Source organism: Poecilia reticulata, linkage group LG4, assembly GCF_000633615.1.
Source record: "Poecilia reticulata strain Guanapo linkage group LG4, Guppy_female_1.0+MT, whole genome shotgun sequence".
Lineage (NCBI taxonomy): Eukaryota > Metazoa > Chordata > Actinopteri > Cyprinodontiformes > Poeciliidae > Poecilia > Poecilia reticulata.
This window is the reverse complement of record NC_024334.1, coordinates 31,340,242-31,368,001: the sequence shown is the minus strand read 5'-3', so window position 1 is coordinate 31,368,001 and position 27,760 is coordinate 31,340,242. Positions and strand designations below refer to the sequence as shown.

The 27,760-nt window shown below is 43.2% G+C and overlaps 1 protein-coding gene across 2 annotated transcripts in view; it reads left to right on the top strand.

Moving 5' to 3' along the window:
- The first annotated feature begins 397 nt into the window (after nt 1-397).
- Nucleotides 398-27,760, top strand: part of lonp1 (lon peptidase 1, mitochondrial) — a 36,817-nt gene continuing 9,454 nt past the window's right edge. Inside the window, exons 1-19 of one of the 2 annotated variants that reach the window (XM_008408181.2) lie at nt 398-1,149; nt 4,706-4,794; nt 4,920-5,039; nt 5,120-5,285; nt 8,743-8,856; nt 8,936-8,997; nt 11,649-11,778; nt 11,998-12,081; nt 12,175-12,243; nt 15,016-15,167; nt 16,170-16,230; nt 16,338-16,516; nt 17,715-17,802; nt 18,129-18,251; nt 18,366-18,482; nt 22,152-22,292; nt 24,193-24,358; nt 24,449-24,535; nt 24,972-25,099. In XM_008408181.2, coding sequence (XP_008406403.1) covers nt 658-1,149; nt 4,706-4,794; nt 4,920-5,039; nt 5,120-5,285; nt 8,743-8,856; nt 8,936-8,997; nt 11,649-11,778; nt 11,998-12,081; nt 12,175-12,243; nt 15,016-15,167; nt 16,170-16,230; nt 16,338-16,516; nt 17,715-17,802; nt 18,129-18,251; nt 18,366-18,482; nt 22,152-22,292; nt 24,193-24,358; nt 24,449-24,535; nt 24,972-25,099 — 2,568 coding nt within the window. In that variant the 5' untranslated portion in view covers nt 398-657. Of the gene's footprint in view, nt 1,150-4,705; nt 4,795-4,919; nt 5,040-5,119; nt 5,286-8,742; nt 8,857-8,935; nt 8,998-11,648; nt 11,779-11,997; nt 12,082-12,174; nt 12,244-15,015; nt 15,168-16,091; nt 16,231-16,337; nt 16,517-17,714; nt 17,803-18,128; nt 18,252-18,365; nt 18,483-22,151; nt 22,293-24,192; nt 24,359-24,448; nt 24,536-24,971; nt 25,100-27,760 lie in introns of both variants that reach the window. The other variant, XM_008408180.2, reaches the window with a different exon arrangement.

Sequence of the window (27,760 nt, the reverse complement as noted above, 5' to 3'; positions counted from 1 at the left end):
ATTTTCATTCACAACACATCAAATTTTAATAAAAATAATTTTGAAACGGGAAGTTACTCGCTGTTTTGCAATGGATCTGCCGTCTTTTCAAAATAAAATCTGCCGGTGCTCATATGATTTCCTACCGGAATAGCTCCTCATTTGACAATCTAGTGTAATAACATCACACTGCTACACTAGTTCTAAATTCAGTTCAATCGATCAATCGATCATCTTACATACTTGTCCCCAGTGGGATCACCAGGGGTGCTGGTGCCTATCTCCAGCAGTCAACAGGCCAGAGGCGGGGTCACCCTGGACAGGTCACCAGTAAAAATCGACATGTATAGGTCATGACATTCACAGATTAACAAATGGAATAACATTTATATTATTCTCTGCTGTTGTTGCTCACATACACTATTTCATTATGGCAGGTTTAAATCGAACTCTTGTTATCTACAAAAATACTCTGACTGAGCATTCCATACAACCAGATGGACCAATTTATAACACTGGGAGTTTTCTTATCACTTCGTTCCGTACTCCAGCTCAGCAGATGGCAGTAATGCACATTTAGTCTGGCACATTTAACCGGCAGTAGATCTTATGTGTTAAACGATTGCAGGAAGTTGGAGGGTCAGTTTGTCACGTGCTATTTTAGAACTCTCCAGAAACATGGGCGCCTGTTTGAAGATGGCTGGTGCTCTTCAGCGGATCCACAGAACTCAGCTGTTCAGGCGCGAAGCAATTCCGTATCTGACAGAGGCCACCGGTCAGCTCCGGCTCCAGCCGTCACCGCGCTACAACACCCTTTCTTCCGTCGGCACACCGGTGACTGAGGGCTGCAGGCTGACCCGTCACCACCGCTGGGTTCGGGTCGCGGGTTTACCCCTAGCTCATACAGCTACCTCCACGTCCACTTGTGGACTAAGCGTACCAGCTCGGTTGTTGAGTAACTGGGCCAGTGGGGCAGGTTTCTCTGGGGAGGACGGCGGGGAGAACGCGGCTTCTGGAGGAGATGAGTCTGGAGGGAATGGAGAAGCTCCCTACAGCGGACCGCAGATGACGGCTCTCACCCCCATGATGGTCCCGGAGGTGTTTCCCAACGTTCCACTGATCGCTGTGAGCAGGAACCCGGTGTTTCCCCGTTTCATAAAGATAATCGAGGTGAGGATGATGTAATGTTACGTGTTTTCAGTGGCTCCAAGGTCACATAGCGGGTGGAGTGAGAGCGACACGTTGCTCTTAAATCCTGCCTGATTTTCCCCCCTCATTACATTATAGTTAAATCAGCCATTCAGAAGGTTATAGTGACTACAAAAACCATGGGCGACTTTCTATCTCTTCTGACGATCACTCAGGGTAACAAATGAGGGAAATTCATTAAAAACTTGGATAAATTATCTGTGGTTCAATGTCCTGCTAGTTAACAACAGAACATATCACCGAACCTTTCAACAGATTGTTTCATCAGACTGTGAAATGCAATGCATTATAAATCATCAAGAGCTTTAAAAGTGTTTGACATCAAACTGATGTTGCAGGTATTTTTGAGACTCCGATTCAGGCATTTTGGGGACGTTTCTCCTTTTATGCAAGTTCATAATTTACCTGAAAATAAGTGTATTACGGTGGTAAAAATGTATTTAAATAGACCAATTGGTTTCAATAATCAGTACAAGGTTTCCCCTCAGAAAACTTGCTATGCCCTATGGTCGGGGCACTAAGGCTGCCCGCCGTGTTTTAAAAAAATGTTACGTTGACGCGAAATATAAAACTTTTACATTGATGAATGTATTAGTAGAAGACATTGTTGACAATGCTTATTCACACGATTGTAGTCTTAAAACAACGCATAAAAAATACTGTTAAAATAAATATTTTTTGTACATCTATTAAACCCCGAATAAGTTAATGCCCATGAGTGTTTTTAGATTCCAAAACTCTTTTAAGCAAATTTACTGATCACAAATTTGCTTTGTGATCAGCAAATTTATGCTTTACTAATCACAAAGCATGAATGAATTAAGTAGGTGTTGAAGGACACCCAGATCTCCAGGGGCCCCATAATTGCTAACATTTTAACACAGACCGTAGCGCTAGAATTTTAACATTTGTTTGCTAGAATTTTAACATTTGTTTGCTAGAATTTTAACATTTGTTTGCTAGAATTTTAACATTTGTTTATTCAGAATGACAATGCTGTTAAATTTAATTTATTGGTTTCAGCAAGAATAAATTAAAATATTTTAAATTGTGTAACATTTAAATTAAAGATTTTAACCCTTTGATGCGTAAGTGGGTCCCTTTTGACCCGGTGAGGTAATTTTCTGCAATATCTTTGTAATGAAAAGTTTTCATCACTTCATATTCCAGGTATTCCTCAAGAAACATGTTACTGATATCATGCAATGTCAATCATGAGTACTGTGACAGTGTTATTGTCACGAATCAACATGTTAGCCTTCTTCAAAGTTAGCCAACACTAGTTATCTAACCAACAATCTAACATTACCACCTATACTTTATTGTGCATGTGTATTATTTGTGTGTGTGTGTGTGTGTGTGTGTGTGTGTGTCTGCATGTGTCTGTGTGTCTGACACCTGGATGAGAAAACCAAGAGAGAGAATGTGTTGAATGACATACAAAACCTGTTGATCAATGTGTTCAAGGTTCTTTCTTTTATCATCTCAATAAATAAAATAAAAATTCATAGCTATAGAAATAAATGCTTAAATAAATGAGCCAGAAAAGTATAGAGTGCCTTCTTTGGGTCAGGAAGGATGTCCTGCCCCATGTGGAGGAGTTCAAGTATCTCAGGATCTTGTTCACCAATGAGGGAAAAATGGAGCAGGAGATCGACAGGCAGATTGGTGCAGCATCTGCAGTGAAGCAGGCGCTGTACCAGTCTGTCGTGGTGAAGAGAGAGCTGAACCAAAAAGCGAAGCTCTTGATTTACCGGTTGATCTAAGTTCCTTCCCTCGACTATGGTCATGAGCTTTGGGTCATGTCCGAAAGGACAAAGTCACGGATACAAGCGGCCAAAATTTGTTTTTCCTGTAGGGTGTCTGGGCTCTCCCTTAGAGATGGGGTGAGAAGGWCAGATATCCAGGAGAGACTCAGAGTAGAGCTGCTGCTCCTTCATGTCGAGAGGAGCCAGTTGAGGTGACTCGGCATCTGGTCAGGATGCCTCCTGGACACCTCCCTGGTGAGGTGTTCCGGGCACGACCCACCGGGAGGAGGCCTCGGGCGGGAGGAGGCCTCGGGGAAGACCCAGGACACACTGACAATGTTTCTCAGCTGGACTGGGAATGCCATGGGTTCCCCCAGAGGAGCTGGAACAAGTGGCTGGGGAGAGCAAACTCTGAGCCTCCTTACTTAGGCTGCTGACCCCGTGACCCGACCTCGGATAAACGGAAGATGGATGGATGGATAAATAAATCACACACATACACACACTCACATGCGTGATACACATAGCATAATCGAATAGAGACAGTAATGTTAGCTAGCCTGGTTAGCTAGCTAGTTTCAAGAAACGTGCTGTATTGCCCCCCACCCCCGCCCTGCTCACACACACACACACACACACACCCAGACATACATAATGGATTGACATTTCATCATTGTTGTTGTAAAATTGCTGCTGTTGTAATTTTGTTTTAAAAATGTTCTACAAATTGTCAGAAATGTTCTACAAATTGCTCGAAAAACGTTTAAAAAAGTGAAAAATAAAAATATTTCAAACATGAAATAACTCTTGTGTGAAATAAAACACAGTAGAAGGTATTGTACAAAACATTATTCTGAATCAAAATGATAAAAGTAGCATAAAAACACATTGATTGTAACCCGGGTCAAAAAGGACCAAATCACGGAAGACTGTATAGTCAGTCACTCACGCATCAGAGGGTTAAAGAGCTGGTAAGTTTACTTAAAGTGTAAAATTGCATCTTCAACAATCTTCATAGTTGCATTGTTTTGTTACCATAGCTACAGTCTGATGCTGGAAGTTTAATCTTTTGAGCTCTGTTTGTTCACAAATATTTGTGAACTTGCAATTATCACTGATTGCTTTTAAGTTTGGCCAATTAAAAAAGATTTCACTAAGTCCATGGTGAGATGTTCTTGGTGGTACTGATGATCTTAGCAGGAAGAGGGGCCCCTAAATCAAATTCTGCTCGAGACCCCATACAACTTTGGACCGACCCTGCATGACGAGCTAAAGCAGTAGCTCTGCACATCTCTCTGCTGGATGGGACAAAGAAGTAGATTTAATTTATGAGGGGCTAGTAGAGACCAATTATTTAATTTTAAGAAGGACTCATCAAAAGCAGACATTTAATAATATTTTAACAATTTAATGGAGTTTATCAATTCATTCTGGGACAATGTCCCTTTGAGGAAATTCATGATGTTGATGCGGCCCAAATTGAAAATGAGTTTGACATCCCTTTTCTGCTGGTTATAATGTTTTATGGACATCTAAAAACGTTCACCCTCCAAATATCTCAATACCAGAACTATTCATGTCCTGTGTTGCCGCCTGAAATGAATTGGGTGGGGGTGGGTGGAACCACTCCAAGCTAAACAGAGCTGATGCTGAAAGGGAAAAGGCAGGGTTATCGGCAAAACGTGATGAAAAGATGACTGCTTCAAAGTTCCATCCAGGCACTGGTCTCCTGAAATGATGCTTCAGGTTCTTCCTGCATGTGCTGGTAGGTGAAGAACAAGAACCTGATGGAGCTGCTGAGGAGGAAGGTGCGCCTCGCTCAACCTTACGCTGGAGTCTTTATGAAGAAGGATGACAAGTAAGTCAGAAATGTTTCTCTTGATTTGAGTTCACAAAGGACATGATTTGTCCTTTGATATTTGCTAACTGCTTGGACCTATCAGTGAACCAAGTAATTTCAATGACTGCTGTTGTGTCTTCCAGTAATGAGTCAGATGTGGTCGAATCCCTGGACTCAATCTATTCCACTGGGACCTTTGTTCAGATCCATGAGATGCAGGATTTAGGAGACAAGCTGAGGATGATCGTTATGGGCCACCGCAGGTCAGATCCAGGTCAGCTGATACCATCTTAAACCGTCTCCATGTGTGCAGCTCTGCTGATTCTGTGCTCTGGTTTATCAGGATTCGGATAACAAGACAACTGGAAGTGGAGGCCGAGGACGTATTGGCATCCCCTCACTGGTCAGAGTCTGAACCAGAGCCTCAGGTCAAAGCTACAGCAAGACGGAAGTCCAAACGCAGCCGTAAGGACCAGCCGACCTCCCTGGCAGAACAGCTGGAGAACAAGGTCTGTTCAGTGCTGTTAAAACAGCAAGAAGCATTTCAAACAAACAATAGTTTAAACTAGATTCCTCTCATGCCCATCTTGTGAATTGTGGGGGCTTGTACCATTTTTCTGATCATATTATTAAATTGATGAATTACAGTTTCCACCTCAACTTTTCTGGGTGGACTGGGTGCATTTTTCAGAACAGAATTGAGATTCTCAAAATGTCTTGTCAATCTTGAAATCATTTTCTCAGTGGTGCACATTAGAAAAGCAGTTTTATTTCAACAAGTTGCAAATGCTTGTTGAAAGAAAGCATTTCAACAAGAAAGAAAATGTGACAAAGGCAACATTTTCAATTGCCTTTGTCATGTTGATCAAAATATTTTATACGGAAGTTAAGTAGAAGGAAAATTATACATGATTCAAATTATATTTTTCAAATAAAAAACTGAAAATGTGAGGTTGGCATTTATGTCCAAAGAATAGGCAAAGACTGGGAGAGGGGGCGCAAACGCTGCCGTTACCATCCACGGCAACAAAGCCAAACAAAAAAAGGGGCTCATACTATAAGCTACGTCCTGACAGGATGAAAAATCAACTGAAACTGAAAGGGGCAAAAACACACCCATAACCAATTAGAGAAAATGACAAACTTAGATGCTAACACCGTTAGCTCAATCCAAAACCAACTGAGGTTGGGGCGGAACACTACCATCACCAATTAAAGCAAAAATAACAAATTTAGAGACTAATGCCAATGGCTGAGCTCCAGTGTGCGTGTCAAAAAAGTGGTCAGAAACTGAGTTGGGAGAGGAAGTGCAAATGCTGTCATCACCAACAAACAGCAGATCAACCTGACACATTTCCTAGGAGGGCGATACAACACTACTCCAGCCAACAGGCTATATGGCTTCTGATGACGGTGAAATGATCCAAGAGCCAAAATACTGATGCCATGCAAAACTAACTGCACGAGAGCAGAAAAGAGAAACATTAGTACTCTTATTTGCAAGTTCCTCTGCATATCCTTGCATTAGGGGGCACAGTTAAGAGCTTTCGTGTCTTGTAAGATTGTCTTACTCCCAGGAAGATGCCAAAAACTGATAGAAAAAATTGGTGATCACAAGTCAGAAAAAAACTTGCGCAGCTGCTAATGAGGACCATGACTATGTCCACGTGGTTCTTGGCTCTCTTCAACGCGAGGCCAACGATGAAGAGGATTTTCTGCCATTCCCAGTAACCTCAAGTAAACCTCATGTTGCCAAGAAACCTTTTCCAAATGTTTCCAAACTACTAGCAACATAAACTCCAATAATGTTACTTCTAACTTGCTAACATGATCAGCACAAAAAGTGTGCCTTAGAAACAAAGCTGGGAGATATGCTAGAAGAGATTAAAGATATCAAAAAGAAAATTAACTGTTGAAAAATGTGTGTAGCTCAAGGAAAAGGATACAACATCTTGCTTAATCTGCACTACTGAGATGGAGCTCAGACTGGAACCTCAGACTGTATGAAGTCACTGAGGCTGAGAAGGACATGATGGAGAGCTGTTACGTGTGCCAGGAGGTTCTTCCAAAAGACAAGGGCTTCAAATTTTCATTGATATTGCTCATCGCCAGCAACTCCCGCCCTCATGCTACCATCATGCGCTTGATGCAAGGAGATATCATGATTACACATGGAAAGCTGCTAAGGGAAATGACTCCCTGAAAATAAATGGATTGTCTTGCCCTTGACCTTTGCAAAGAAGATTGTGAGGCCCAGCAGAAGCTATGGCCAAGCATCCAAAAGGCTCAATAAGAGGATGATCAACCTTGTTCGTAGGGGGCCGTGTTTTCATCAACGGTATGGAGATTCCCTCAATGTTTACTCAGATGCGAGATTAATTGCGAATAATTTTTCCTTCCTGGTGGGTCCATTCTACTATTCTGAAAGTTTATTCTATGTTGCAAATTAAGGTTTGAGACTTTAATAAGGTACTGATCCACAGAGTATGTTATCTATACTACCTTCAATGACTAAGTTACTTTTCTTGTTGTTTAAATATCATCTCTTTCACTTATGTCTCTTTATCCCAGGGGAATGCATATTATGCTTTTTAATATGTTAAAAAGAATAGCGTTATTTTTGTTTGCCAAAAAATTCAAATCTGATTTTTGTCTTTTTCAGGAATGTCACTCTACAGTTGATGATTTTATGTCTTTTTTAAAATTCCAATGGGGTAATTCTGTTTGGCTTTCTCATGGGTCTAAGCATTCTGCAGGAGTTATGACTTTAAAACACAGATTCAATGGGAATTAGGGTTATTGTAAACAAATATTTTAGTAATCGAGTAATCTATTGATTATTCTTATGATTAATCGAATAATCAGATAAAAATATATAAAATAAAACATTGGTAAATCTAACATATTAGCAGTATTACCATCACATATCACCAGTCCAATTTTTCACATTTGAGCTAACAATAACTTTTCTGTAGTTTAGAAAATTAACCTGTGACAATATAGCTCACTTTCTAAGCTGAAGAAAAGTTGTACAAAAATCTGAAATTATATTCAGTGTAGGCAGGTTCACAAATATGCTTATAAAAATCTCTATACTCCAGCTTTTCGTTTATGTATTCATCTTCAGTCAGTTTAATAGATGAACTCTCACGTTACCCAGACATTTATAGCTTTTGTTTCTATGTTAGCGACGGGATTTGACACTTTTGTTCTTCACACACAGAAGCATCTACCAGCTGCGTGCCGCCACGACGTGCTCCGTCATCCATTTGTTGAGACTGGGATGATGTGAAATAAATTTTCCCGTTCGTCCGTAAAGCTACACTTATGTTAATCATCTAATGTGCAGCTGCCCGCAATGTTCAGTCTATCCGCTCACCTGTATAAATACACCTTCAGCGCTCTTCCCCGCCGTTCACTCTGTACATCGGCCACCAGGAAGCAACTCCGGGAGGAGAAAAGATGCCGTACTCCAGGCATCGCGCCAGTCATTTTAAGGATGCTTATTGGTCCCCCGAAAAACGACAAAAACCTGGACATTATCATGAAATCGAATCTTCCCAGGCCAAACTTGAAAACTGGACATTATGCTGCTAACACTTGGCTTTCGTCAACAACTCAGGCGGAAGTGAGAGCGCTGCTCAACAGAAGTAATAACCCAGCCGGAACATGGTGCATAAAATAATAAAACATAACTTAACAAAGCTTTGAGGCAGATAAATTTTCCTCGAGGAATTTTAATAATCGAGGTACTCGAATCGCTTGAGGAATCATTTCAGCCCTAATGGGAATATTATTTTTACTGAATATGATTTACTGGGTCACTTTATCAACTGTTCTACGAAAATCAGCATTTCATTTCTGACAGTGTTTATTGTTTCAACCAGGGCTGTTTATTAATGAATATTTTAGTAATCGAGTAGGAATGAAGGACTTATCATGTTGTTAATGAAGTGTGTTGATCAGGTTTCAGAAGCTGACCTGAGTCCAGAGCTTCAGCCTTTGCCTTACTCCAACATTCTGATGGTTGAGGTGGATAACGTTCAGCATGAGCAGTTCACGGTCACTGAAGAGGTCAAGGTACCCAACACACAGCACTCGCAGCAGAAACGTCCTGAAAGGGCTCAAGCATTCTCAGAGGGTCTTTGTGTGTTGTCAGGCACTTACAGCTGAAATCGTGAAGACCATCAGGGACATCATTGCCCTCAACCCCCTCTACAGGTCAGCCAGCAGCTGAGCCTCACCATTCTCTACTCATGTTTGCTTTTGGTCTAGTTGTTCTTCATGTTGTTGTGGGTCATTGAAGTTGCCATGTGGGGGCCTCTAGAGAGCACTGACATACAGCTAGTACGGTGTTGCCATACCTGAACAGATGGACTTCAGGCTGCAGCCTTTTTCTGCATCGTTACTTTCTTACTGAATTGCCTCAGCCACTAACGGCTGCAGCTGAAATATTAATATATTTTATGTTTGTCACCTCCATGATTTTCAGTGACTTACAGTATGAACAAACTAATTCATGTGTTAATTTAATTGCAATTTGTATTTAACGGAAACGCCACAATTGCAAAATTGTGTTTGTTCGGCATTTGCGCAATACATACAAAATTTTCAGCACATTTGTACCTGGAAACACAGCTAGTTGCTGACCTTATCCACCGAAAAGATCGGTAGATAAGCTTGATCGTTCATCACTCAATAGAGCTTTGGAACCAGCGTCACTGCGTATCACATTGTGGGGCATTTATTGTCACGTGCAGTCGCTCTGCACCATTTTTGAAAGCCACAGAACAAAACAAACTTAATTCTCGTGCTTTTATTGTGCTCCCCGCTGTATCTTCTTCCATAATGCTAAAAAGCAGTTCGAAACAAAATGGGCTATATCGCGACAAGCTTCTCCCAGATACCAATAAATGGTACATGGACAAAAAAATGGCTAAAATCGGAAATATCGACTTGTTTGAAATAAAAAGTTGGAGCAGAGACCCTAATTTTAAGATTTTACTTCTTTTAAGATTTTACTTAATTTTACTTCTTGGAGAATTGCTATATGTAACTCACGGGGGTGATAGAACAACACAGCACTTTTAAATTTCAATAATCAGAATACAGAAATTGTTTCCATTGTTTTAAAAGGTTTATGTGAGTCTGCCTTTTCCCCATCGATACGCTTCCCGACCGCCCTGCACGTTAGGATCTTAAAAAAAAGACGCGCACATTGCGCAAAACTCTGAAACAGGAGAAACGGGACATAAAACAGAGCGACGAACTAGATGTGAATTATGACATGAAAACAGAGAATCTGACACTGAACAGTGAAAAAATCAACACATGACGTGAAACACATGATGATTAGGCGGCGCAGCAGGTGATGAGTGAAGATTAAATTTAGCAACAGGAAAGATATTAAAGTGGACATAGCAATAAACCAAGAAAGGATAATACTAATCAAAGGAAACTAAATGGAAATGGATGAATAACAAAATGCAAGAATAAACTAAGAAACTAAAGTAAATGCAGAGGAATAAACTGGTATGGCAAGATCTTTCGAGCAATAATTAATACAGAGGACTGTATGACAAGAATAAACAGACACTATTTCAGATAAAAGGTAAAATAATATTGTTGAAATGTCATGGGTTTGTTGAGACCATATCTAGTACTGAGAATAAATATATCTTACAGACCATAAAAGTAAAGAACTTATCACTTATTTATGTTTTTAATTAGATTTGATATATTTATTTCTTCAATATTAATTTTCATGTCAGTGTTAATGTCATGAGGCTGATGACTCCAGGACCCTTTCAATTTGACTCATTAGGATTTGATAAAGAACCAGATTTGTTCTTTGTATTTTCTGTCCAGTAAAACTATTAATCTATAATCAATAGACAGGTCTATATAAAGATATAATCCATGTTTCTGTCTCATATTTGTTTGACATTAGAAAGGCCTGGAACTTTTGTTTTTCCACTGAAAGCTCTGGTTTGCACAATAAATGCCATGTGGGTGAAGTTTTATGGATGATGCTCTGATGTCCCATCCTCCTGAAGGCAGCACAGAGCTGCACCACCAGAAACAGAAACACTGAAGAGAAGAAGAAGAGCYATGATTAATGTAGTTACAGTTCTATCCATGTTTTAATGTTGCAGAGCTCAGTCGTTTTGCAAATAGTTCAAAGTTTAAACTGGCATGTTGAACATCTTTTCTCTGGTGGAATATTTAACAACTAGAAAATGGCACAAAATAAGAATATTGTTTCCACTCTGACTTACTGCTGTTAGACCTACAAATTTTAACTTGAATGTTCATTACATTTTTTGTAAACGCTTGTGAAAAATAATTTCTATTCCCATGACTTTTTTGTTCTCTGGGAAATTATTTTTGATGATAAATACAGAAACGAGCATAAAAATCAAAACATCTACAATAGTGATGGTAATATTAATATTAATGATAAAATAAGGGTCAGTGCAAAGTAGCCTGCAAATTCTTTGGTGGGGGGCGGTGAGGGACCTCTGGATGAAGGCTAGGGGGGCGCTGGCCCAAAAAAGGTTGAGAAACACTGCTCTATAGTAAGGAAATCGGAGTCGATTTCTAGATTCATCCTGGTGAAAAGCATAATGCTGAGCTTTTCTTTGTGTTTAGATCAGCATCTCTCTTTAGATGGATTGATAATTAAAGGCTTCATTCCACTACTCTTAAATCAAGGGAACATTTGTGTCAATCCTGACATTTCCTTTCAGTTTATGACTGAAAGTATCCAAAAGTGAGAGTGTTATTGGTAAGCATCTCTGAGTCCATGTATTTGTATCCATAATGTTTTAGTGATAATGGTGGCATTTTGAGTTTTGTGTTATGTTTGTCAGAGAGTCAGTGCTTCAGATGATGCAGGCTGGTCAACGGGTGGTCGATAACCCCATCTACTTGAGTGACATGGGGGCCGCGCTGACGGGAGCTCAGTCCCAGGAGCTGCAGGATGTCTTGGAGGAGACAAATGTATGAGCTTTTCCCTTAATGCCTGTCTGCTTCCTCTGTTAATGAAAATGTGATGCTTTGCAGTAATGACCAGTGAATGAAATGTTCAGGCTGCATAAAAGCTTTTGGATGTCCACTGAGAGAAATTTGGAGTAGTATGCCACTCATGTTAAAGCAGTCAAAGCGGATTTTTACAACGTTCAAACTAAAAAGCAGTCAAATCATTTTTGGTTTTTGCAGATTCCAAAACGTCTTTACAAGGCTCTGTCTCTTCTAAAGAAGGAGTATGAACTGAGTAAACTGCAGCAGCGTCTGGGCCGTGAGGTCAGAGATCATAATCAAGCATGTGAGCACTTTCCTGCCCTTGCACAGCCCACTATGTGAACTCACTCCTGACTTTGTGTGCTTTGGTCTGAGGTGGAGGAGAAGATCAAACAGACCCACAGGAAGTATCTTCTCCAGGAGCAGCTGAAGATCATCAAGAAGGTACGGGATCAGGAGGAGCTGGAACTCTTGCTGCGTAAATAGCCGTAAATAGCCATTACTATTAAATAGGTTATAATGATAAGGCCGCGTTCGTTTACTTTAAATTTACGTCTGATGTAGTAGGTTTTTACAGGATTTTCTGTCTGAAATCTGAATGTTGGTGAGAGAAATAGTTCGTGTGTGGTGTTTTGCTATTGCTGTGTGGCTGGACACCACACACGGCACGATTAAACCTGATCGAACCCATTATACTTACGATTTTTTTATCGGCTAGAGGTTTTGAAAATGGGCAGACGATCAGCCGACAATTCTAAAATTGTGTAGTGTGAGCTGAGCATTACACTAAGGAAATGAGGAAGGGAGGGGTCAGTGGAGAGCACCAGAGTTGAGCCTTTTTTCATTCATTGTCATCAATAGAAAGAGAAAAGGGCAGGAAGAAACGATAAAACCAATAAATTAAAATGAGGTCGATAATTTTCATTTATCGTGCGATTTATTGATTTATTGTTTATCGTGACAGTCTTACCCAGACTACTCCTTTTGTCCTCAAGGAGACAGTAATGGCTTTAAAAACAGGATGAACCTTTGTTAAATTAAATATTACAGATGCTCCGATTAGGTTTTCTGCTGCCGATTCCGATACCAATCACCAATGAGGCCAATTTCTGCCGATCACCGATCTCTGCCCATCACCTGGATTGAGTGTTAATTTTTTGCTTTAGGTATAAATGCTACTATGTGATCTTACAAAATTAAAAAAATGATCTAGCAATAGATTCACCTAATTTAGGCATAAAACATGCAAAATACTTGCAGGCACAATAGAGCAGCTACTCAGTCAAAAGGACGACTGAAAAACCTGCAATCAGTATAGTAATATTTAGCAGTAAGGCTCTCGGTATCATAAATTATACATGAGTCAAATAAATCTGCTTATATCAAATAATGTCAAGTATAAAAGGAAACATTCATTCAAAGTCGAACGCAGGCTGCATCAAAATTAACAATCCTTCCTGATAGCATGGCTAGCTGATCAATGCTGGTTCTGATTGGTTGTTTCTGACCGAGCGGAGTAATTCTGCAGAACACGGGAGGAGGCAGAGATTGATTATTTTTTTCAGAGGTTATCTGTCTTGTGTTAAGACAGCAAAAGTTTTAATGTATATCTAAAATCTTTTCTTTTTTTAAGTTACATGTTGCAGCTCTAGAGGTTCGTTGTGAGAGTTCACTGCAGGTGGAGCAGAAACGACGCTACATCTGTAAAATATTACTACCAGTAGCACGTAGCGGCGGTTCAACAACAAGAACAGAACCAGCATTTTACACCGCCAGCTCGAAGACTTAAACTATTTTTCAGGTTATTTGTTCAGCTTTCTGACCGTGATGATAATCCCGGTGAGTGTTGGTAGTTGTGCGCTGCTTTACTGGCCGCTCCGGATGTCCTTTTTTCCTGTATTGAGTCTCGATGTAGCCAAACTCCGTCAAGTGTTTGTTTTTTAAATGTCGCATTAGATGCGTTGCATTGATGCATTTTGACTCTCTTCACCCCCGAGGTAATTTTCCACCACAACGCACATACGTCCCCGTTCACTCTCAGAGCGTTACATTTCTAAACCACATTGCTTAGGACTGCTGCGCGCTTGCTCAGTGTGAAGGAAAGAGGAGACAGCTGCACACGCAGGCTGCGAATGAGATACAGGCGATCGGCAACATGAAACCGTGATCGGCGATCACCAATCATACACATTTTCACGCAAATCGGCCGATTATGATCGGTGGCCGACCGATTGACACACCTCTATTAAATATGTAAAACTATAATTAGATTCTAGAGAGAAGGAAAAAACATACAGATGGAGAACTTTGACCTTATTAATAATTTGAGTTAATTCCTTGTAAATCACATTGAAAAGAATAAAAATAAGTTAATCACTTAAAGGTCACTTAAATGTATTTTCTAGACATTTTATTGCACAATCCAGTAGCTGTTAACTTCAATTATTATAAAAAATGCTATATATCAAATATGACTTAAACATTTTTCTTCATAATTTAATACTTTAAAATTGGGTCTTTCTCTTTAAAATATTCCTGCTTTTTCTGAAACTACCTTCAGGAAGTCATCGCAGCATCGCTTTTTTCACAGCTGAATGGTTGCTACGGGAGATTAAAGGATTTCTTAAACATGTATGAAAGAATCATTGCAACACTCCAATTATGTTTTTGATGAGGGAATAACATAACATGATATAAAGCTAAAATTATTTTGTATAATGCTGCCCCTTTAATAGACTGTAAGAAAATACATTTTTTTCTAGTAACACTTTTCTACTTGACATGCATAAACTCTTAAATGTTCTCACCTTCCCTTATATCCAATATCCAGAACAATAATGACAGGAGAACTCGGCGTACTCTTAGTCATTCTGTTGTTGGCTGAGAAAATGCTTTTAGTTAACTCGTAACACTTCCTTAATAAAATGATTTGCTGCTCTGGTTATGTGTTTAAACCCTGCTGCTGGCTGGTCACACAAAACTTATGTGATCACTGTGGCGACCCGTGAAGCCAACTCCACCCACATGAGTCATCTTGCCACCAAGTGATGGGGGTGACAAAGGCAGGCTGACATTTCCCTGCTTCACTGATCAGCGTGTTCATTAAAAACATGGAGACTGCAAGAAATGGCTTGAGCAAGTCCTTGAGGTGTCTAGTGAAGGGGGTTCTGCAAATGTATGGTGCAGATGGGGCTCATTAACTGTTTGTGTCTTCAGGAGCTAGGTCTGGAAAAAGATGACAAAGAAGCCATTGAGGATAAATTTAGGGAGAGACTTAAAGACCGGAATGTTCCTCAGCATATCATGGATGTAATCAATGAAGAGCTGAACAAGCTGGGGCTGCTGGACAACCACTCATCTGAGTTCAAGTAGGTCTCTCTCCTTTCCATCCCTCAGCTAGGTCAAGAGCAAGACGGCCACAAAGAAAGTTACTTACTGCAGTAGTCAGAGCACACTGATGCTTCCATGTCATCCTCCATTTTTAAAAGTGAGCCAACAAATTAACGTATTTTCAACACTATAAGGGACACCTAAAAACCATCAATTTCCTCAAAAGCCAACTGTGGCTTATATATGGACCAATATTGAGCCACAACAGGTCTAGCAACCTAGCAAATGAAGTCTAAGCAGCCGCCGACTTCATTTTCGCCCGTAGAAGAAGCGCGCAGTGCATGCTGGGATAGTTGTCAGAAAGCTGGATTGTAATCTATTAATAAAGTTTGACTGACCTATCTACCTACCGACCGTCTAGAATCAGGTCATTTAGCACCACGTTCTCCACGAACATGCTGTGCGCGAACGGAGAAGGGTGACCATCGTCCGGCCACGCCCCGGCCCAGTCGCGGAAGGCGCTCCTCGCCGACCGGAGTCGGMCTGTTTTCTTGACATTCCGTTTAGTGCAGCTTCATCTAGTGGATGCATAACATAACTCCAACCTCTACTGTAGCGTCTATTCTATGCGCCTTATAATCCGGTGCGCCTTATAGTGCGGAAAATACGGTACTGTTTCTGTTCCTCCATTGTTTTGACCACTTATAATCTGGTCTTTTCCTGCCATCTAACAAATTTACTCTACTAATTTTTATTGTAGTTTTTTTCTCTTTGCAAGAAAAGTATCAAAATAACTTTTAATCTTTAGTCCCACCCTCCATCTCTGAATTGGTTCAGTCAGATTTCTCTCATACATTACAGATGGATTTGTGTTGGAGAGGTTGAGGACCATAATGCAGGCTTTTGTTTGTTACTGATGCTCTGACATATGTGAACATGAAACAAGGCAAACTGTGTTTCAGTGTAACTCGCAACTACCTGGACTGGCTAACCAGCTTGCCATGGGGCACCAACAGTGAAGAAAACCTGTCATTATACAGGGCCAGGGAGGTTCTGGAAGAAGACCATTATGGAATGGATGATGTTAAAAAACGCATATTGGTAAGAAAAAACCCCACAGCTTTCACATCCAAATCAATCAAAGAAAGATCATTCCTCCATGTCCTGCTGGTCACAACAGCTGAGTGTTGCTTTTTGTGTGTCTGCAGGAGTTTATTGCAGTGAGCCAGCTTCGAGGCTCCACCCAGGGGAAGATCCTGTGTTTCTATGGCCCTCCTGGTGTAGGGAAGACCTCCATTGCCCGCTCCATTGCCAGAGCACTTAACAGACAGTACTTCAGGTTCAGTGTAGGAGGAATGACCGACGTGGCTGAGATCAAAGGTCACAGGTCTGCACAATCTGTTAATTCTCCAGTCTGACTGGAACATGCAGATCAATGGGAATGTTGTTTCTAGGACCCCACTGCAATGTTAAATTATGCATTATCATACACATACGTAATGCAGCTCTTAGAATGATATGGTGCAACTATTGACCCTATTTCAAGAATAGTCCACAAGCACATTGATTCAAACAGATGGACACTTAAAAGAAAAGGTTGGGTCATGTTTTGGCTACATCACATTATTTGTCTTATATGAACCCCATGTGGGTTTTTTTGTTTCATAGTAAAGAGGATCCATTCATCCATTTTCTTACACCCTTGTCCCTTAGTGGGGTCGGGAGGGTTGCTGGTGCCTATCTCCAGCTAACGGGGATTGCAGTATTATCATACTGCAATCCCATACGTATACATACATATACATATGTATACGTATGTATGTACGTATACATATGTACAGTATGTATATGTACATACATATGTACGTATGTATGTATATGTACATACATATGTACGTATGTATGTATATGTACATACATATGTATGTATGTATGTACGTACATACATACATACATACATACATACATACATACATACATACATACATACATACATACATACATACATATGTACATGTATGCACAATTTTCTGTATAAATCAACAAACCCAAACACATTTTAAAACGGAATCCTTTTTTTTCTGATTAGAACAAAAATTGTTTTTTCTCTCATCACATGAGACCCATTCAGATTTACTGATCCCATTTTAACAAATATCAGACTATTTGTGCTTTACATTAGTATAGTTCATGTTCATGCAGAGCCTATAAACTAAATCACTTTTTTGCTATAAATATGGCAATTTTATAAAAATTTCTATATTTGTGACCAGTAAAAACTTTTATCTTAATACATCCGGCATAATGTTTCTTCACTATTCAATTACATCAATGCCCATCTTGGACCACCACATTTGCCTGTTCTGGTCCCTGCAGGGATTATGAACAGGCAGATTCTAGTGTCCCCTCAACGCAACAGAAAAGAACTCTAAGGAATCAGAAAATATGAAATTGCTTTGCCTCTGTGCTCACAGCTGTTCTCATCCACCCCTCAGGCTGTGATTGATGATGAGATCGTTTTGAAGGACATGTTAATGAGAGGGGAGATTATTGAAGAACACAGTCTGAAAATATATTGTTTCCAGGAGAACATATGTTGGAGCGATGCCTGGGAAGATGATTCAGTGTCTGAAGAAAACCAAGACTGAGAACCCTTTGGTGTTGATAGACGAGGTCAGTGTGTGAGCAGGTATTAAGCAGCATTTGTTTAATAGCTGTTTAATACTTTTAAGCGGCTATTAAACACTGTTTTTATTAGCACCACATTTTTATATTAAAACTTTTCCAATTAAGTGATGTAATAAACTAAACCAATGTTTGTTTTCATTAGCTCTATTGTATTAAAGGTTTGAAAACAGTCTAAAAAAAAATCTGTTTCATGTAGTGATGGTGTTACTGAAATAAATTAACGTTTCATCTGTATAAGTTATTGAATAAGAGTGAAGATATTTTTCTAATAATGTACTAAGCTATTTTTTCCCAATAATTTGTTTGTTCAGGTGGATAAAATTGGCCGTGGTTACCAGGGTGACCCATCCTCTGCTCTTCTGGAGCTTCTGGATCCTGAACAGAATTCAAACTTCCTTGACCATTACCTGGATGTCCCAGTGGACCTATCTAAAGTAGGTGGAGCTTGCACAGTTGAGCTTAATCCTGGTAAAGGTGTGTGTTAGTCTTCTAAAGGTTTGGCATGCGTTAGTCCTCTAAGGGTTTGCTGTGTGTGTCCTGTATTCCAGGTTCTGTTTATCTGCACAGCCAATGTGACTGACACCATCCCAGAACCACTTAGAGACAGGATGGAGATGATCAACGTGTCCGGATATGTGGCCCAGGAGAAACTGGCTATCGCTGAGGTAACAAACATGTCGCCATAGTAACCGTTGCCATCATTGCTGTGTGAAATTTGACTCTTGCTTTCCTGTAACGACTGGGATATTTGGAAAAAGTAAATATCCCAGTGTGTGTGTGAGATATTCCAATGACTCCATTGCTAGTTTTTTCATAGAAATCTTTACATCTTTAGATACCTTGGACTTTGATTCTACCCTCTGCTGATTCCTTATATGGCGAATGTGATCTTGACCATTGGACATGTGACTCATACAATACATACACACACCACAAAGAGTCAGGGTTGCTGTGTCCATCCATCCATTTTCTTCCGCTTATTCGGGGTCGGGTCGCGGGGACAGCAGCTTCAGAAGGGAGGCCCAGACTTTCCTCTCTCCAGCCACTTCTTCCAGCTCCTCCGGGGGAACCCCAAGGCATTCCCAGGCCAGCCGAGAGACATAATCCCCCCAGTGTGTCCTKGGTCTTCCCCGAGGCCTCCTCCCGGTGGAACGTGCCCGGAACACCTCACCAGGGAGGCGTCCAGGAGGCATCCCGACCAGATGCCCGAGCCACCTCAACTGGCTCCTCTCGACGTGGAGGAGCAGCGGCTCTACTCAGAGTCTCCCCCGGATGACCGAGCTTCTCACCCTATCTCTAAGGGAGAGCCCAGCCACCCTGCGGAGGAAACCCATTTCGGCCGCTTGTAYCCGTGATCTCGTTCTTTCGGTCATGACCCAAAGCTCATGACCATAGATGAGGGTGGGAACGTAGATCGACCGGTAAATCGAGAGCTTCGCTTTTTGGCTCAGCTCTCTCTTCACCACGACGGACCGGTACAGCGCCCGCTTCACGGCAGACGCTGCMCCAATCCGCCTGTCGATCTCCCGCTCCCTTCTTCCCTCATTCGTGAACAAGATCCCCAGATCCTTAAACTCCTCCACTTGAGGCAGGACGACCCCCCTGACCCGGAGAAGGCACTCTACCCTTTTCCGGCTCAAGACCATGGCCTCGGATTTGGAAGCACTGAGCCTCATCCCGGCCGCTTCACACTTGGCCGCGAACCGCTCCAGTGAGAGCTGCAGATCACGATCTGATGAATTCAACAGGACCACATCATCCGCAAAAAGCAGAGATGTGATCCTAAGGCCACCAAAACGGATCCCCTCAACACCTCGGCTGCGCGTAGAAATTCGTTCCATGAAGGTAATGAAAAGAATCGGTGACAAAGGGCAAGCTTGGCAGAGTCCAACTTTCCCCGGAAACGAGCCCGACTTACTGCCGGCAATGCGGACCAGACTCTGACACCGGTCATACAGCCCGTATCCAAGGGCCTGGTACCCCATACTCCCGGAGACCCCCCCCCCCAGGATCCCACGAGGGACACGGTCGAACGCCTTTTCCAAGTCCACAAAACACATGTAGACTGGTTGGGCGAACTCCCATGCACCCTCCAGGACCCTGCTGAGGGTGTAGAGCTGGTCCAGTGTTCCACAACCAGGACGAAAACCTACACCGCTTTTCCTGAATCCGAGGTTCGACTMTCCGACGGACCCTCCTCTCCAGGACCCCTGAATAGACCTTACCAGGGAGGCTTAAGAGTGTGACCTCCCTGTAATTGGAGCACACCCTCCGGTCTCCCTTTTTAAACAGGGGGACCACCACCCCAATCTGCCAATCTAGGGGAACTGCCCCCGATGTCCATGCGATATTGCAGAGTCGCTTGAGCCAACACAACCCTACAACATCCAGAGCCTTAAGGAACTCCGGGCGGATCTCATCCACCCCCGGGACCCTGCCACCGAGGAGCTTTTTGACCACCTTGGCGACCTCGCCCCAGAGATTGGAGAGCCCAGCCCAGAGTCCCCATGCTCAGCTTCCTCAACAGAAGGCATGTTGGTGGGATTGAGGAGGTCTTCGAAGTATTCCGCCCACCGGCCCACAACGTCCCAAGTTGAGGTCAGCAATACACCATCCCCACTGTAAACAGTGTTGGTGCTGCACTGCTTCCCCCTCCTGAGACRCCGGATGGTGGACYAGAATCGCCTCGAAGCCGTACGGAAGTCTGTCTCCATGGCCTCTCCAAACTCCTCYMACSCCYGAGTTTTTGCCTCAGCGACCACCCGAGCCGCATGCCGCTTCGCCCGCCGGTACCSATCAGCTGCTTCTGGAGTCCCACAGGCCAAAAAGGCCCGATAGGACTCCTTCTTCAGCTTGACCGCATCCCTCACCGAAGGTGTCCACCAACGGGTTCGTGGGTTGCCGCTGCGACAGGCACCAACAACCTTGCGGCCGCAGCTCCGATAAGCCACCTCGGCAATGGAGGCACGGAACATGATCCACTTAGACTCAATGTTCCCCACCTCCCCCGGAACGTGTTCGAAGTGCTGCCGGCGATGGGAATTGAAGCTCCGTCTCACAGGGGACTCCGCCAGACGTTCCCAGCAGACCCTCACTACACGTTTGGGCCTGCCGGGTCTGACCGGCTTCCTCCCCCACCACCGGAGCCAACTCACCACCAGGTAGTGGTCAGTGGACAGCTCCGCACCTCTCTTCACCCGAGTGTCCAAGACATACGGCCGCAGATCCGATGAAACGATTACAAAATCGATCATCGAACTGCGGCCTAGGGTGTTCTGGTGCCAAGTGCACATATGGACACCCTTATGCCCGAACATGGTGTTCGTGATGGACAATCCATGACGAGCACAGAAGTCCAACAACTGAGCACCACTCGAGTTCAAATCGGGGGGGCCATTCCTCCCAACCACGCCCCCTCCAGGTCTCACCGTCATTGCCCACGTGAGCGTTGAAGTCCCCCAGTAGAACAAGGGAGTTCCCAGGAGGGGCACTCTCCAGTACCCCTCTAAGGACTCCAAAAAGGGTGGGTAATCTGAACTGTTGTTCGGCCCGTAAGCACAGACAACAGTCAGAACCCGTCCCCCCACCCATAGGCGGAGGGAGGCTACCCTCACCGTGGTAAACCCCAACGTACAGGCGCCGAGATGGGGGGGCAATAAGTATGCCCACTCCTGCCCAGGGCCTCTCACCGTGGGTAACTCCAGAGTGGAAGTACAACCAGCCCCTCTCAAGGAGACTGATTCCAGAACCAGAGCCATGTGTTGAGGTGAGGCCAACTATTTCTAGCCGGAACCTCTCAGCCTCGCACACTAGCTCCAGTCCTTCCCCACCAGAGAGGTGATGTTCCACGTCCCAAGAGCCAGCTTCTGCAGCCGATGATCAGACCGCCAAGGTCCCCTCCCTCGGCTGCCGCCCGTTACACACTGCACCCGACCCCTTTGGCCCCTCCGACAGGTGGTGAGCCCATTGGAAGGGGGACCCACATCTCCTCTTCGGGCTGAACCCGGCCGGGCTCCATGAGTAAAAGCTCGGCCACCAGGCGCTCACCATCGTGCCCCACCTCCAGACCTGGCTCCAGAGTGGGGCCCCGGTGACCGGCGTCCGGGTGAGGGAATGCTAGATCCAAGCTTGTTGTGCATCATAAGGGGTCTTCGGTTGGGGTAACACACTGTAACACACAGGGTTGCTGTGTGTTACAGTTTAGTAGTTTTAGAGCCACGTTTTACAGCTGCAGCCAAAAAAAAACACAATATTGGAAAGGTTTGAACATTTGCCCTCTAGTTTTCTATTAAATGTTCTGCTCAGTCTGTGTCTGTGTGTGTGTGTGTGTTCAGCGTTACCTGGTCCCTCAGCTGCGAACACTTTGTGGCCTGACTGATGAGAAGGCCTCCATCTCCCCTGACGCTCTGGGTCTACTCATCAGACAGTACTGCAGAGAGTCTGGAGTGAGGAACCTGCAGAAACAGATAGAGAAGGTGAGTTCAAATTAAATTCAAAAATACTTTATTGATCACAAAGGAAAGCTAAATAAAATTATCACTGTGATTCATCACTTCCTCCTGTTGAAAAGGCATTTCTCTACAGAGCACCATGTAGCCCCACTGCCATTGCGAAATGTGGATAAATGATGCACATTTATTCACATTTATTCATTAAATTCCCATGGTTCCTCTGAACTTTTATTCCAATTTTATTTAGAACATTTTCATGCTTTTCACTCATTTCAGAACAGTGCTTCATTGTGCTCATTTATGGTCATTAAACCATTGACCTCTGGCCTATGAACCAACAAATGGCTTCTAAACTTCAACCAGACAATTTGTATTGAACCTGCGTGGAGCTAGTCACGTTTTGATTTATTTTGAAGTACAGCAAGGTAATTCCAGACTGCAAGCCGTTTTTCCATCCACTGCTTCATCTAGCATGCCTTGTTAGATCTGTGATGGGCATTATTTATGACTTGCTTAACTGTTCATTCGCTCAAGACAGATATTTTGTAATATTTGTTTTTTAAGAAAGTAACACTGTTGTATGACATCCAAACCAGCCAAAACAGGATCTGTTTATGTCTTTATTTTATAATCTGTAAATTTTAGTGATATTTTTGAGGCAAAATAAATTATCCTATCAGATTGACACCTTTAATGTCCTGGTAAATGACTTGTTATAAAACATTTACTAATCATTTAAGAATATGCCTTATTGTTTGTGCTGGTCCCTAGTGACACATAATAGCTCTACAGAGCCCTAGTGAAGCTAAGCTAAACCTTTCCTCCCTATGGTTCCATTCTCACCGAGCACCAACATGTGTCCAAGCAGCGCTGCATGGTCCCTGGAACAGATCTGTTGGTATCAGTTCAGCCATCTGAGCTCAGTCTGTCCTGGGAAATGTTAATGAACCGCCTGCTGTCATATGTCATGTCAGAGAAGGTGAATTCAAGTTGATGACATGACCCACTCTGTCATGTGTCTGCTTGTGTCTGCATCTGATTCCTCAAAAAGAACATCTCCAGGATTAGAGGACTTATGTCTCAACGATATCTAGAGAAACTCATTCATGCGTTTATCTTTAGTCGCATTGATTACTGCAACAGTGTCTTCACAGGTCTGTCCATCAAATCAATCCTCCAGCTGCAGCTGATCCAGAATGCTGCTGCTGGCGTTCCCACTAAAACCAGAAAGATAGAACACAATAACACCAGTTTTAAAGTCACTACACTGGCTCCCTGTAGCTCAAAATACTGTTGTTGGTTTATAAATCACTGAACGGTTTAGCACCACAAAAGATCTGCTGTCGTCATAACAACCTTCCAGACCTCTTTTGGTTCAGGTCTGCTCTGCATCCCCAGATCCAAAACCAAGTGAGGAGAAGCAGCATTCAGCTTCTTTGCACCACAAATTTGGAACAAACTTCCAGAAAACTGTAAAACGGCTGAAATACTGAATGCCTTTAAATCTCGACTAAAAAACCACCTGTTTAGAGTTGTATTTGAAACGTAATCAATTGCGAATTTAATGACGGCACTTAATGTAATGTTTTGATTGTTGATTCTATGTTCATGACTATGTATTTTTGTGTCTGTTATGATGTAAAGCTATTTGAAATGTGCTTTGCAAATAAAATTTGATTGATTGAAGATGGATTTAATGGCTGCTGATTGGCTGTTTGCAGGCTGGTCTGCTTCCAGTTGCACCCTCCAGCATGTACCACCTGGTCTGAAGGTGGAGAATTAACTCTAACATTAGAGTTAATTCTCATCAGTATCCTCAGCCCATAGTGCAGATGTTGTTGCACCAGACTGTAACCCATCCTTCTGCCCCCCTCCGAGCTCCTCCCTCACCTCAATATCTGGGTCTTGTTTTTCCATCTGCTAGGTGTTCCGTAAAGTAGCGTTTCATATTGTGAGTGGAGCCGAGGACTCGGTGGCCGTGTCGTCTGACAATCTGCACGATTACGTGGGTAAACCAGTTTTCACAGTGGATCGTATGTATGACGTGACCCCACCAGGAGTGGTGATGGGCCTGGCATGGACCGCTCTGGGTGAGACGAGGCCCACACAGTCTCCAGCTTTGATGATGATGATAATGATGTCCGAGCTGAACAGTTGCCTTGTGATCTGCTTGCCTGTAGGGGGCTCTACACTGTTCATTGAGACGTCACTCTGCCGACCACAAGGAGGGGCAGAAGCTAAAGGAGAGGGAACTTTGGAGGTCACAGGTCAGTGAGCTGCTCTCATGTAATGTGGGAAACCTCAAAACATAATTTCTGAATTTTCCCATAATCATCTCTGGTCAGAGTATTTCTTCAGGTGGAGTTTATTTTTTATAAACATAAGCAATTCATGTTGGAATCTTTCCTGACACCAACAGTAAGCAGAACTGATGGGGAGCACAGTGCAAAGAACACAATAAATTGTTTATAGTATAGCATCCTAAAATAATATCAGCTTCTTGAAAAATATTAGATACAAAAATTATTTATTAAAGTTTTTGAATTCATCTTGGTAATTTTTGTTAAACCCGTTTCCTATGAAAATCCAGCTAGCTTTTAGTTTTAATTTCTTATAGAGAAGATAAAATATCAGCTCCAGCTTGTCACATTTGTTGAATCATATGTTGAAAGGTTCATTCTGAAGATTTGTGCTTCTCTGCAGGTCAGCTTGGGGATGTCATGAAGGAAAGTGCAAAGATTGCTTCGACATTTGCCAGAGCCTTCCTCATGACTAAAGAACCGGAAAATGACTTCCTGGTCAGCTCCCACCTGCACCTGCATGTTCCCGAGGTAAAGAAACAGGATTTTCATTTATCACAATTTGGTTTTATTGGACTTGCGCACACATACACGCACACAGTGATAACTGTGATATCTGTGCCCACCGCTGAAGGGTTGACCCAAGTCACCATGTGTCCAAGGCTCATGTGACAACAATAAAAGGGATAACTTCAGAAATGCTGGCTGTAAGCAGGCGTGTGCAGAGAGGACGAGCCCCCACCCCTTTTATCCTTGATGCCCCAAGTGCCAGATTGAGGTTTTTTGGGTTGTTTTTTTTACATATGTTTTAACTGCTTGTGCCCCTCAATCGTAATATTTAGATAAAATAACAATTAACAAAATAGTCTGGCTGCCCTCAGTCTAATAATGACTGACAATTGTTGCCATAAAGCTTAAAAAATCAGATATTACCAGGGTTTTGTTTTTTTAGTAAAATGGCAGAAAAAATAGCTTATTTCATAATATACTTTATGACCAATGACCTTCTCTTCTATGGAGAGAATTTCATCTTTAAGCTCCTCACATGTCAGTTTGTATTTACAGGGCTTGAAAAGCTCCGGCCGGGGGCCGGATTTCTGGCTTTTGACCAAACGGTCCGCCTCAACCAAACTGTAGTGTCCGGGCTTTAAGAGCTCTGTCTGGGGCCCAGACTTTCAAGCAAAGCGATCATTGGACCAAACGGCCCGCCTATCTAAACTGTAGATAATAGACAAAGATGTCTGCCAATCAGAATTCTTGACCAATGACTGTAAAACGGTTTGAAGAAAAAAAGCGTGTGCGTTCGGTTCGGTGATTAAATCAAATGCGATATGAAGGAAGATGGAGTTTGTCTGACCCGGTAAAGAAACACGTTTACTTGAGAAAGGAATTGAAAACAAGTGGCGCTGGGCATGGCTAGAGGAAGGGGTACAGGAAGTTGGCGGAAATTTTTCCAAAAGGGGGGCGCTGGGATTCCTTTGGGGGATGTTTGGTCGAAGGTTACAACAATAAAACAATCACAACAATACCAGTTTAGACTTTGAGCAACTTGCTAAAACTGTATTTCGTAACATTAAATCATGCCTGGCTGCAACTGTATTGATGGCAGCTCTCCTTCTATTCAGTGTTTGTAGCTTCTTGGCGCAGTTCCGCTCCTGCTAGTAGCTTCACCGCATCAGGTCAGCGGCTGATGACGTTGCTGAGATTCACTTTGTCTGGTGTCTGATTTTCTAATATTTTATGTTTTATTGAGGATTTTTGTACATGTTTTGGCAGTTCTGTGATCATGTCAAAGCAGCAACTTATATTAAAAAATGTTTTATTGTCCGTCTGGATGCTGCCCGCTTCCATGGAAGGACAACAGAAAATCGCTCTTATAAACATGTAATTGCTAAAATCACAATAACCTCACTTTGTATCCCTCTGAAAAATGAACCCATTTAAGTAAAGAAATCCCTCCATGGGTGATACCTCGATAGAGATTTTATAGCGTTAACACCAGAGCTGTAAGTAGTCCGGTATGAAACGGGTGTGATAGAACAACGGTACCACAGCACTTTTAAATTTCTATAATCAAAATACCGAAATTGTTTCCATCCATCCATCCATCCATCCGTTTTCTTCCGCTTATCCGGGGTCGGGTCGCGGGGGCAGCAACTTCAGAAGGGAGGCCCAGACTTCCCTCTCCCTAGCCACTTCTTCCAGCTCCTCCGGGGGAATCCGAAGAAGTTCCCAGGCCAGCCGAGAGACGTAATCCCTCCAGCGTGTCCTGGGTCTTCCCCGATGCCTCCTCCCGGTGGGACGTGCCTGGAACACCTCACCAGGGAGGCGTCCAGGAGACATCCTTACCAGATGCCCGAGCCGCCTCAATAGGCTCCTCTCGACGTGGAGGAGCAGCGGCTCTACTCTGAGCCCTCATCTATGACCATAGATGAGGGTGGGAACGTAGATCGACCGGTAAATCGAGAGCTTCGCTTTTTGTCTCAGCTCTCTCTTCACCACAACGGACCGGTAGAGTGCCTGCTTCACAGTAGACGCTGCCCCAATCCGCCTGTCGGTCTCCCGCTCCCTTCTTCCCTCATTCGTGAACAAGATCCCCAGATACTTAAACTGAGCACGGTCGACACGGTCGAACGCCTTCTCCAAGTCCACAAAAAACATGTAGACTGGTTGGGCGAATTCCCATGCACCCTCCAGGGCCCTGCTGAGGGTGTAGAGCTGGTCCAGTGTTCCACGACCAGGACGAAAACCACACTGCTCTTCCTGAATCCAAGGTTCGACTATCCGACGGACCCTCCTCTCCAGGGAGGCTTAAGAGTGTGACCCCCCTGTAATTGGAGCMCACCCTCCGGTCCCCCTTTTTAAACAGGGGGACCACCACCCCAGTCTGCCAATCCAGGGGAACTGCCCCTGATGTCCATGCGATATGCAACATCCAGAGCCTTAAGTAACTCATCCACCCCTGGGGCCCTACCACCGAGGAGCTTTTTGACCACCTCGGCGACCTCGTCCCCAGAGACTGGAGAGCCCAAACCAGAGTCCCCATGCTCAGCTTCCTCAGCAGAAGGCATGTTGGTGGGATTGAGGAGGTCTTCGAAGTATTCCGCCCACCGGCCCACAACGTCCCGAGTTGAGGTCAGCAGCGCACCATCCCCACTATAAACAGTGTTGGTGCTGCACTGCTTCCCCCTC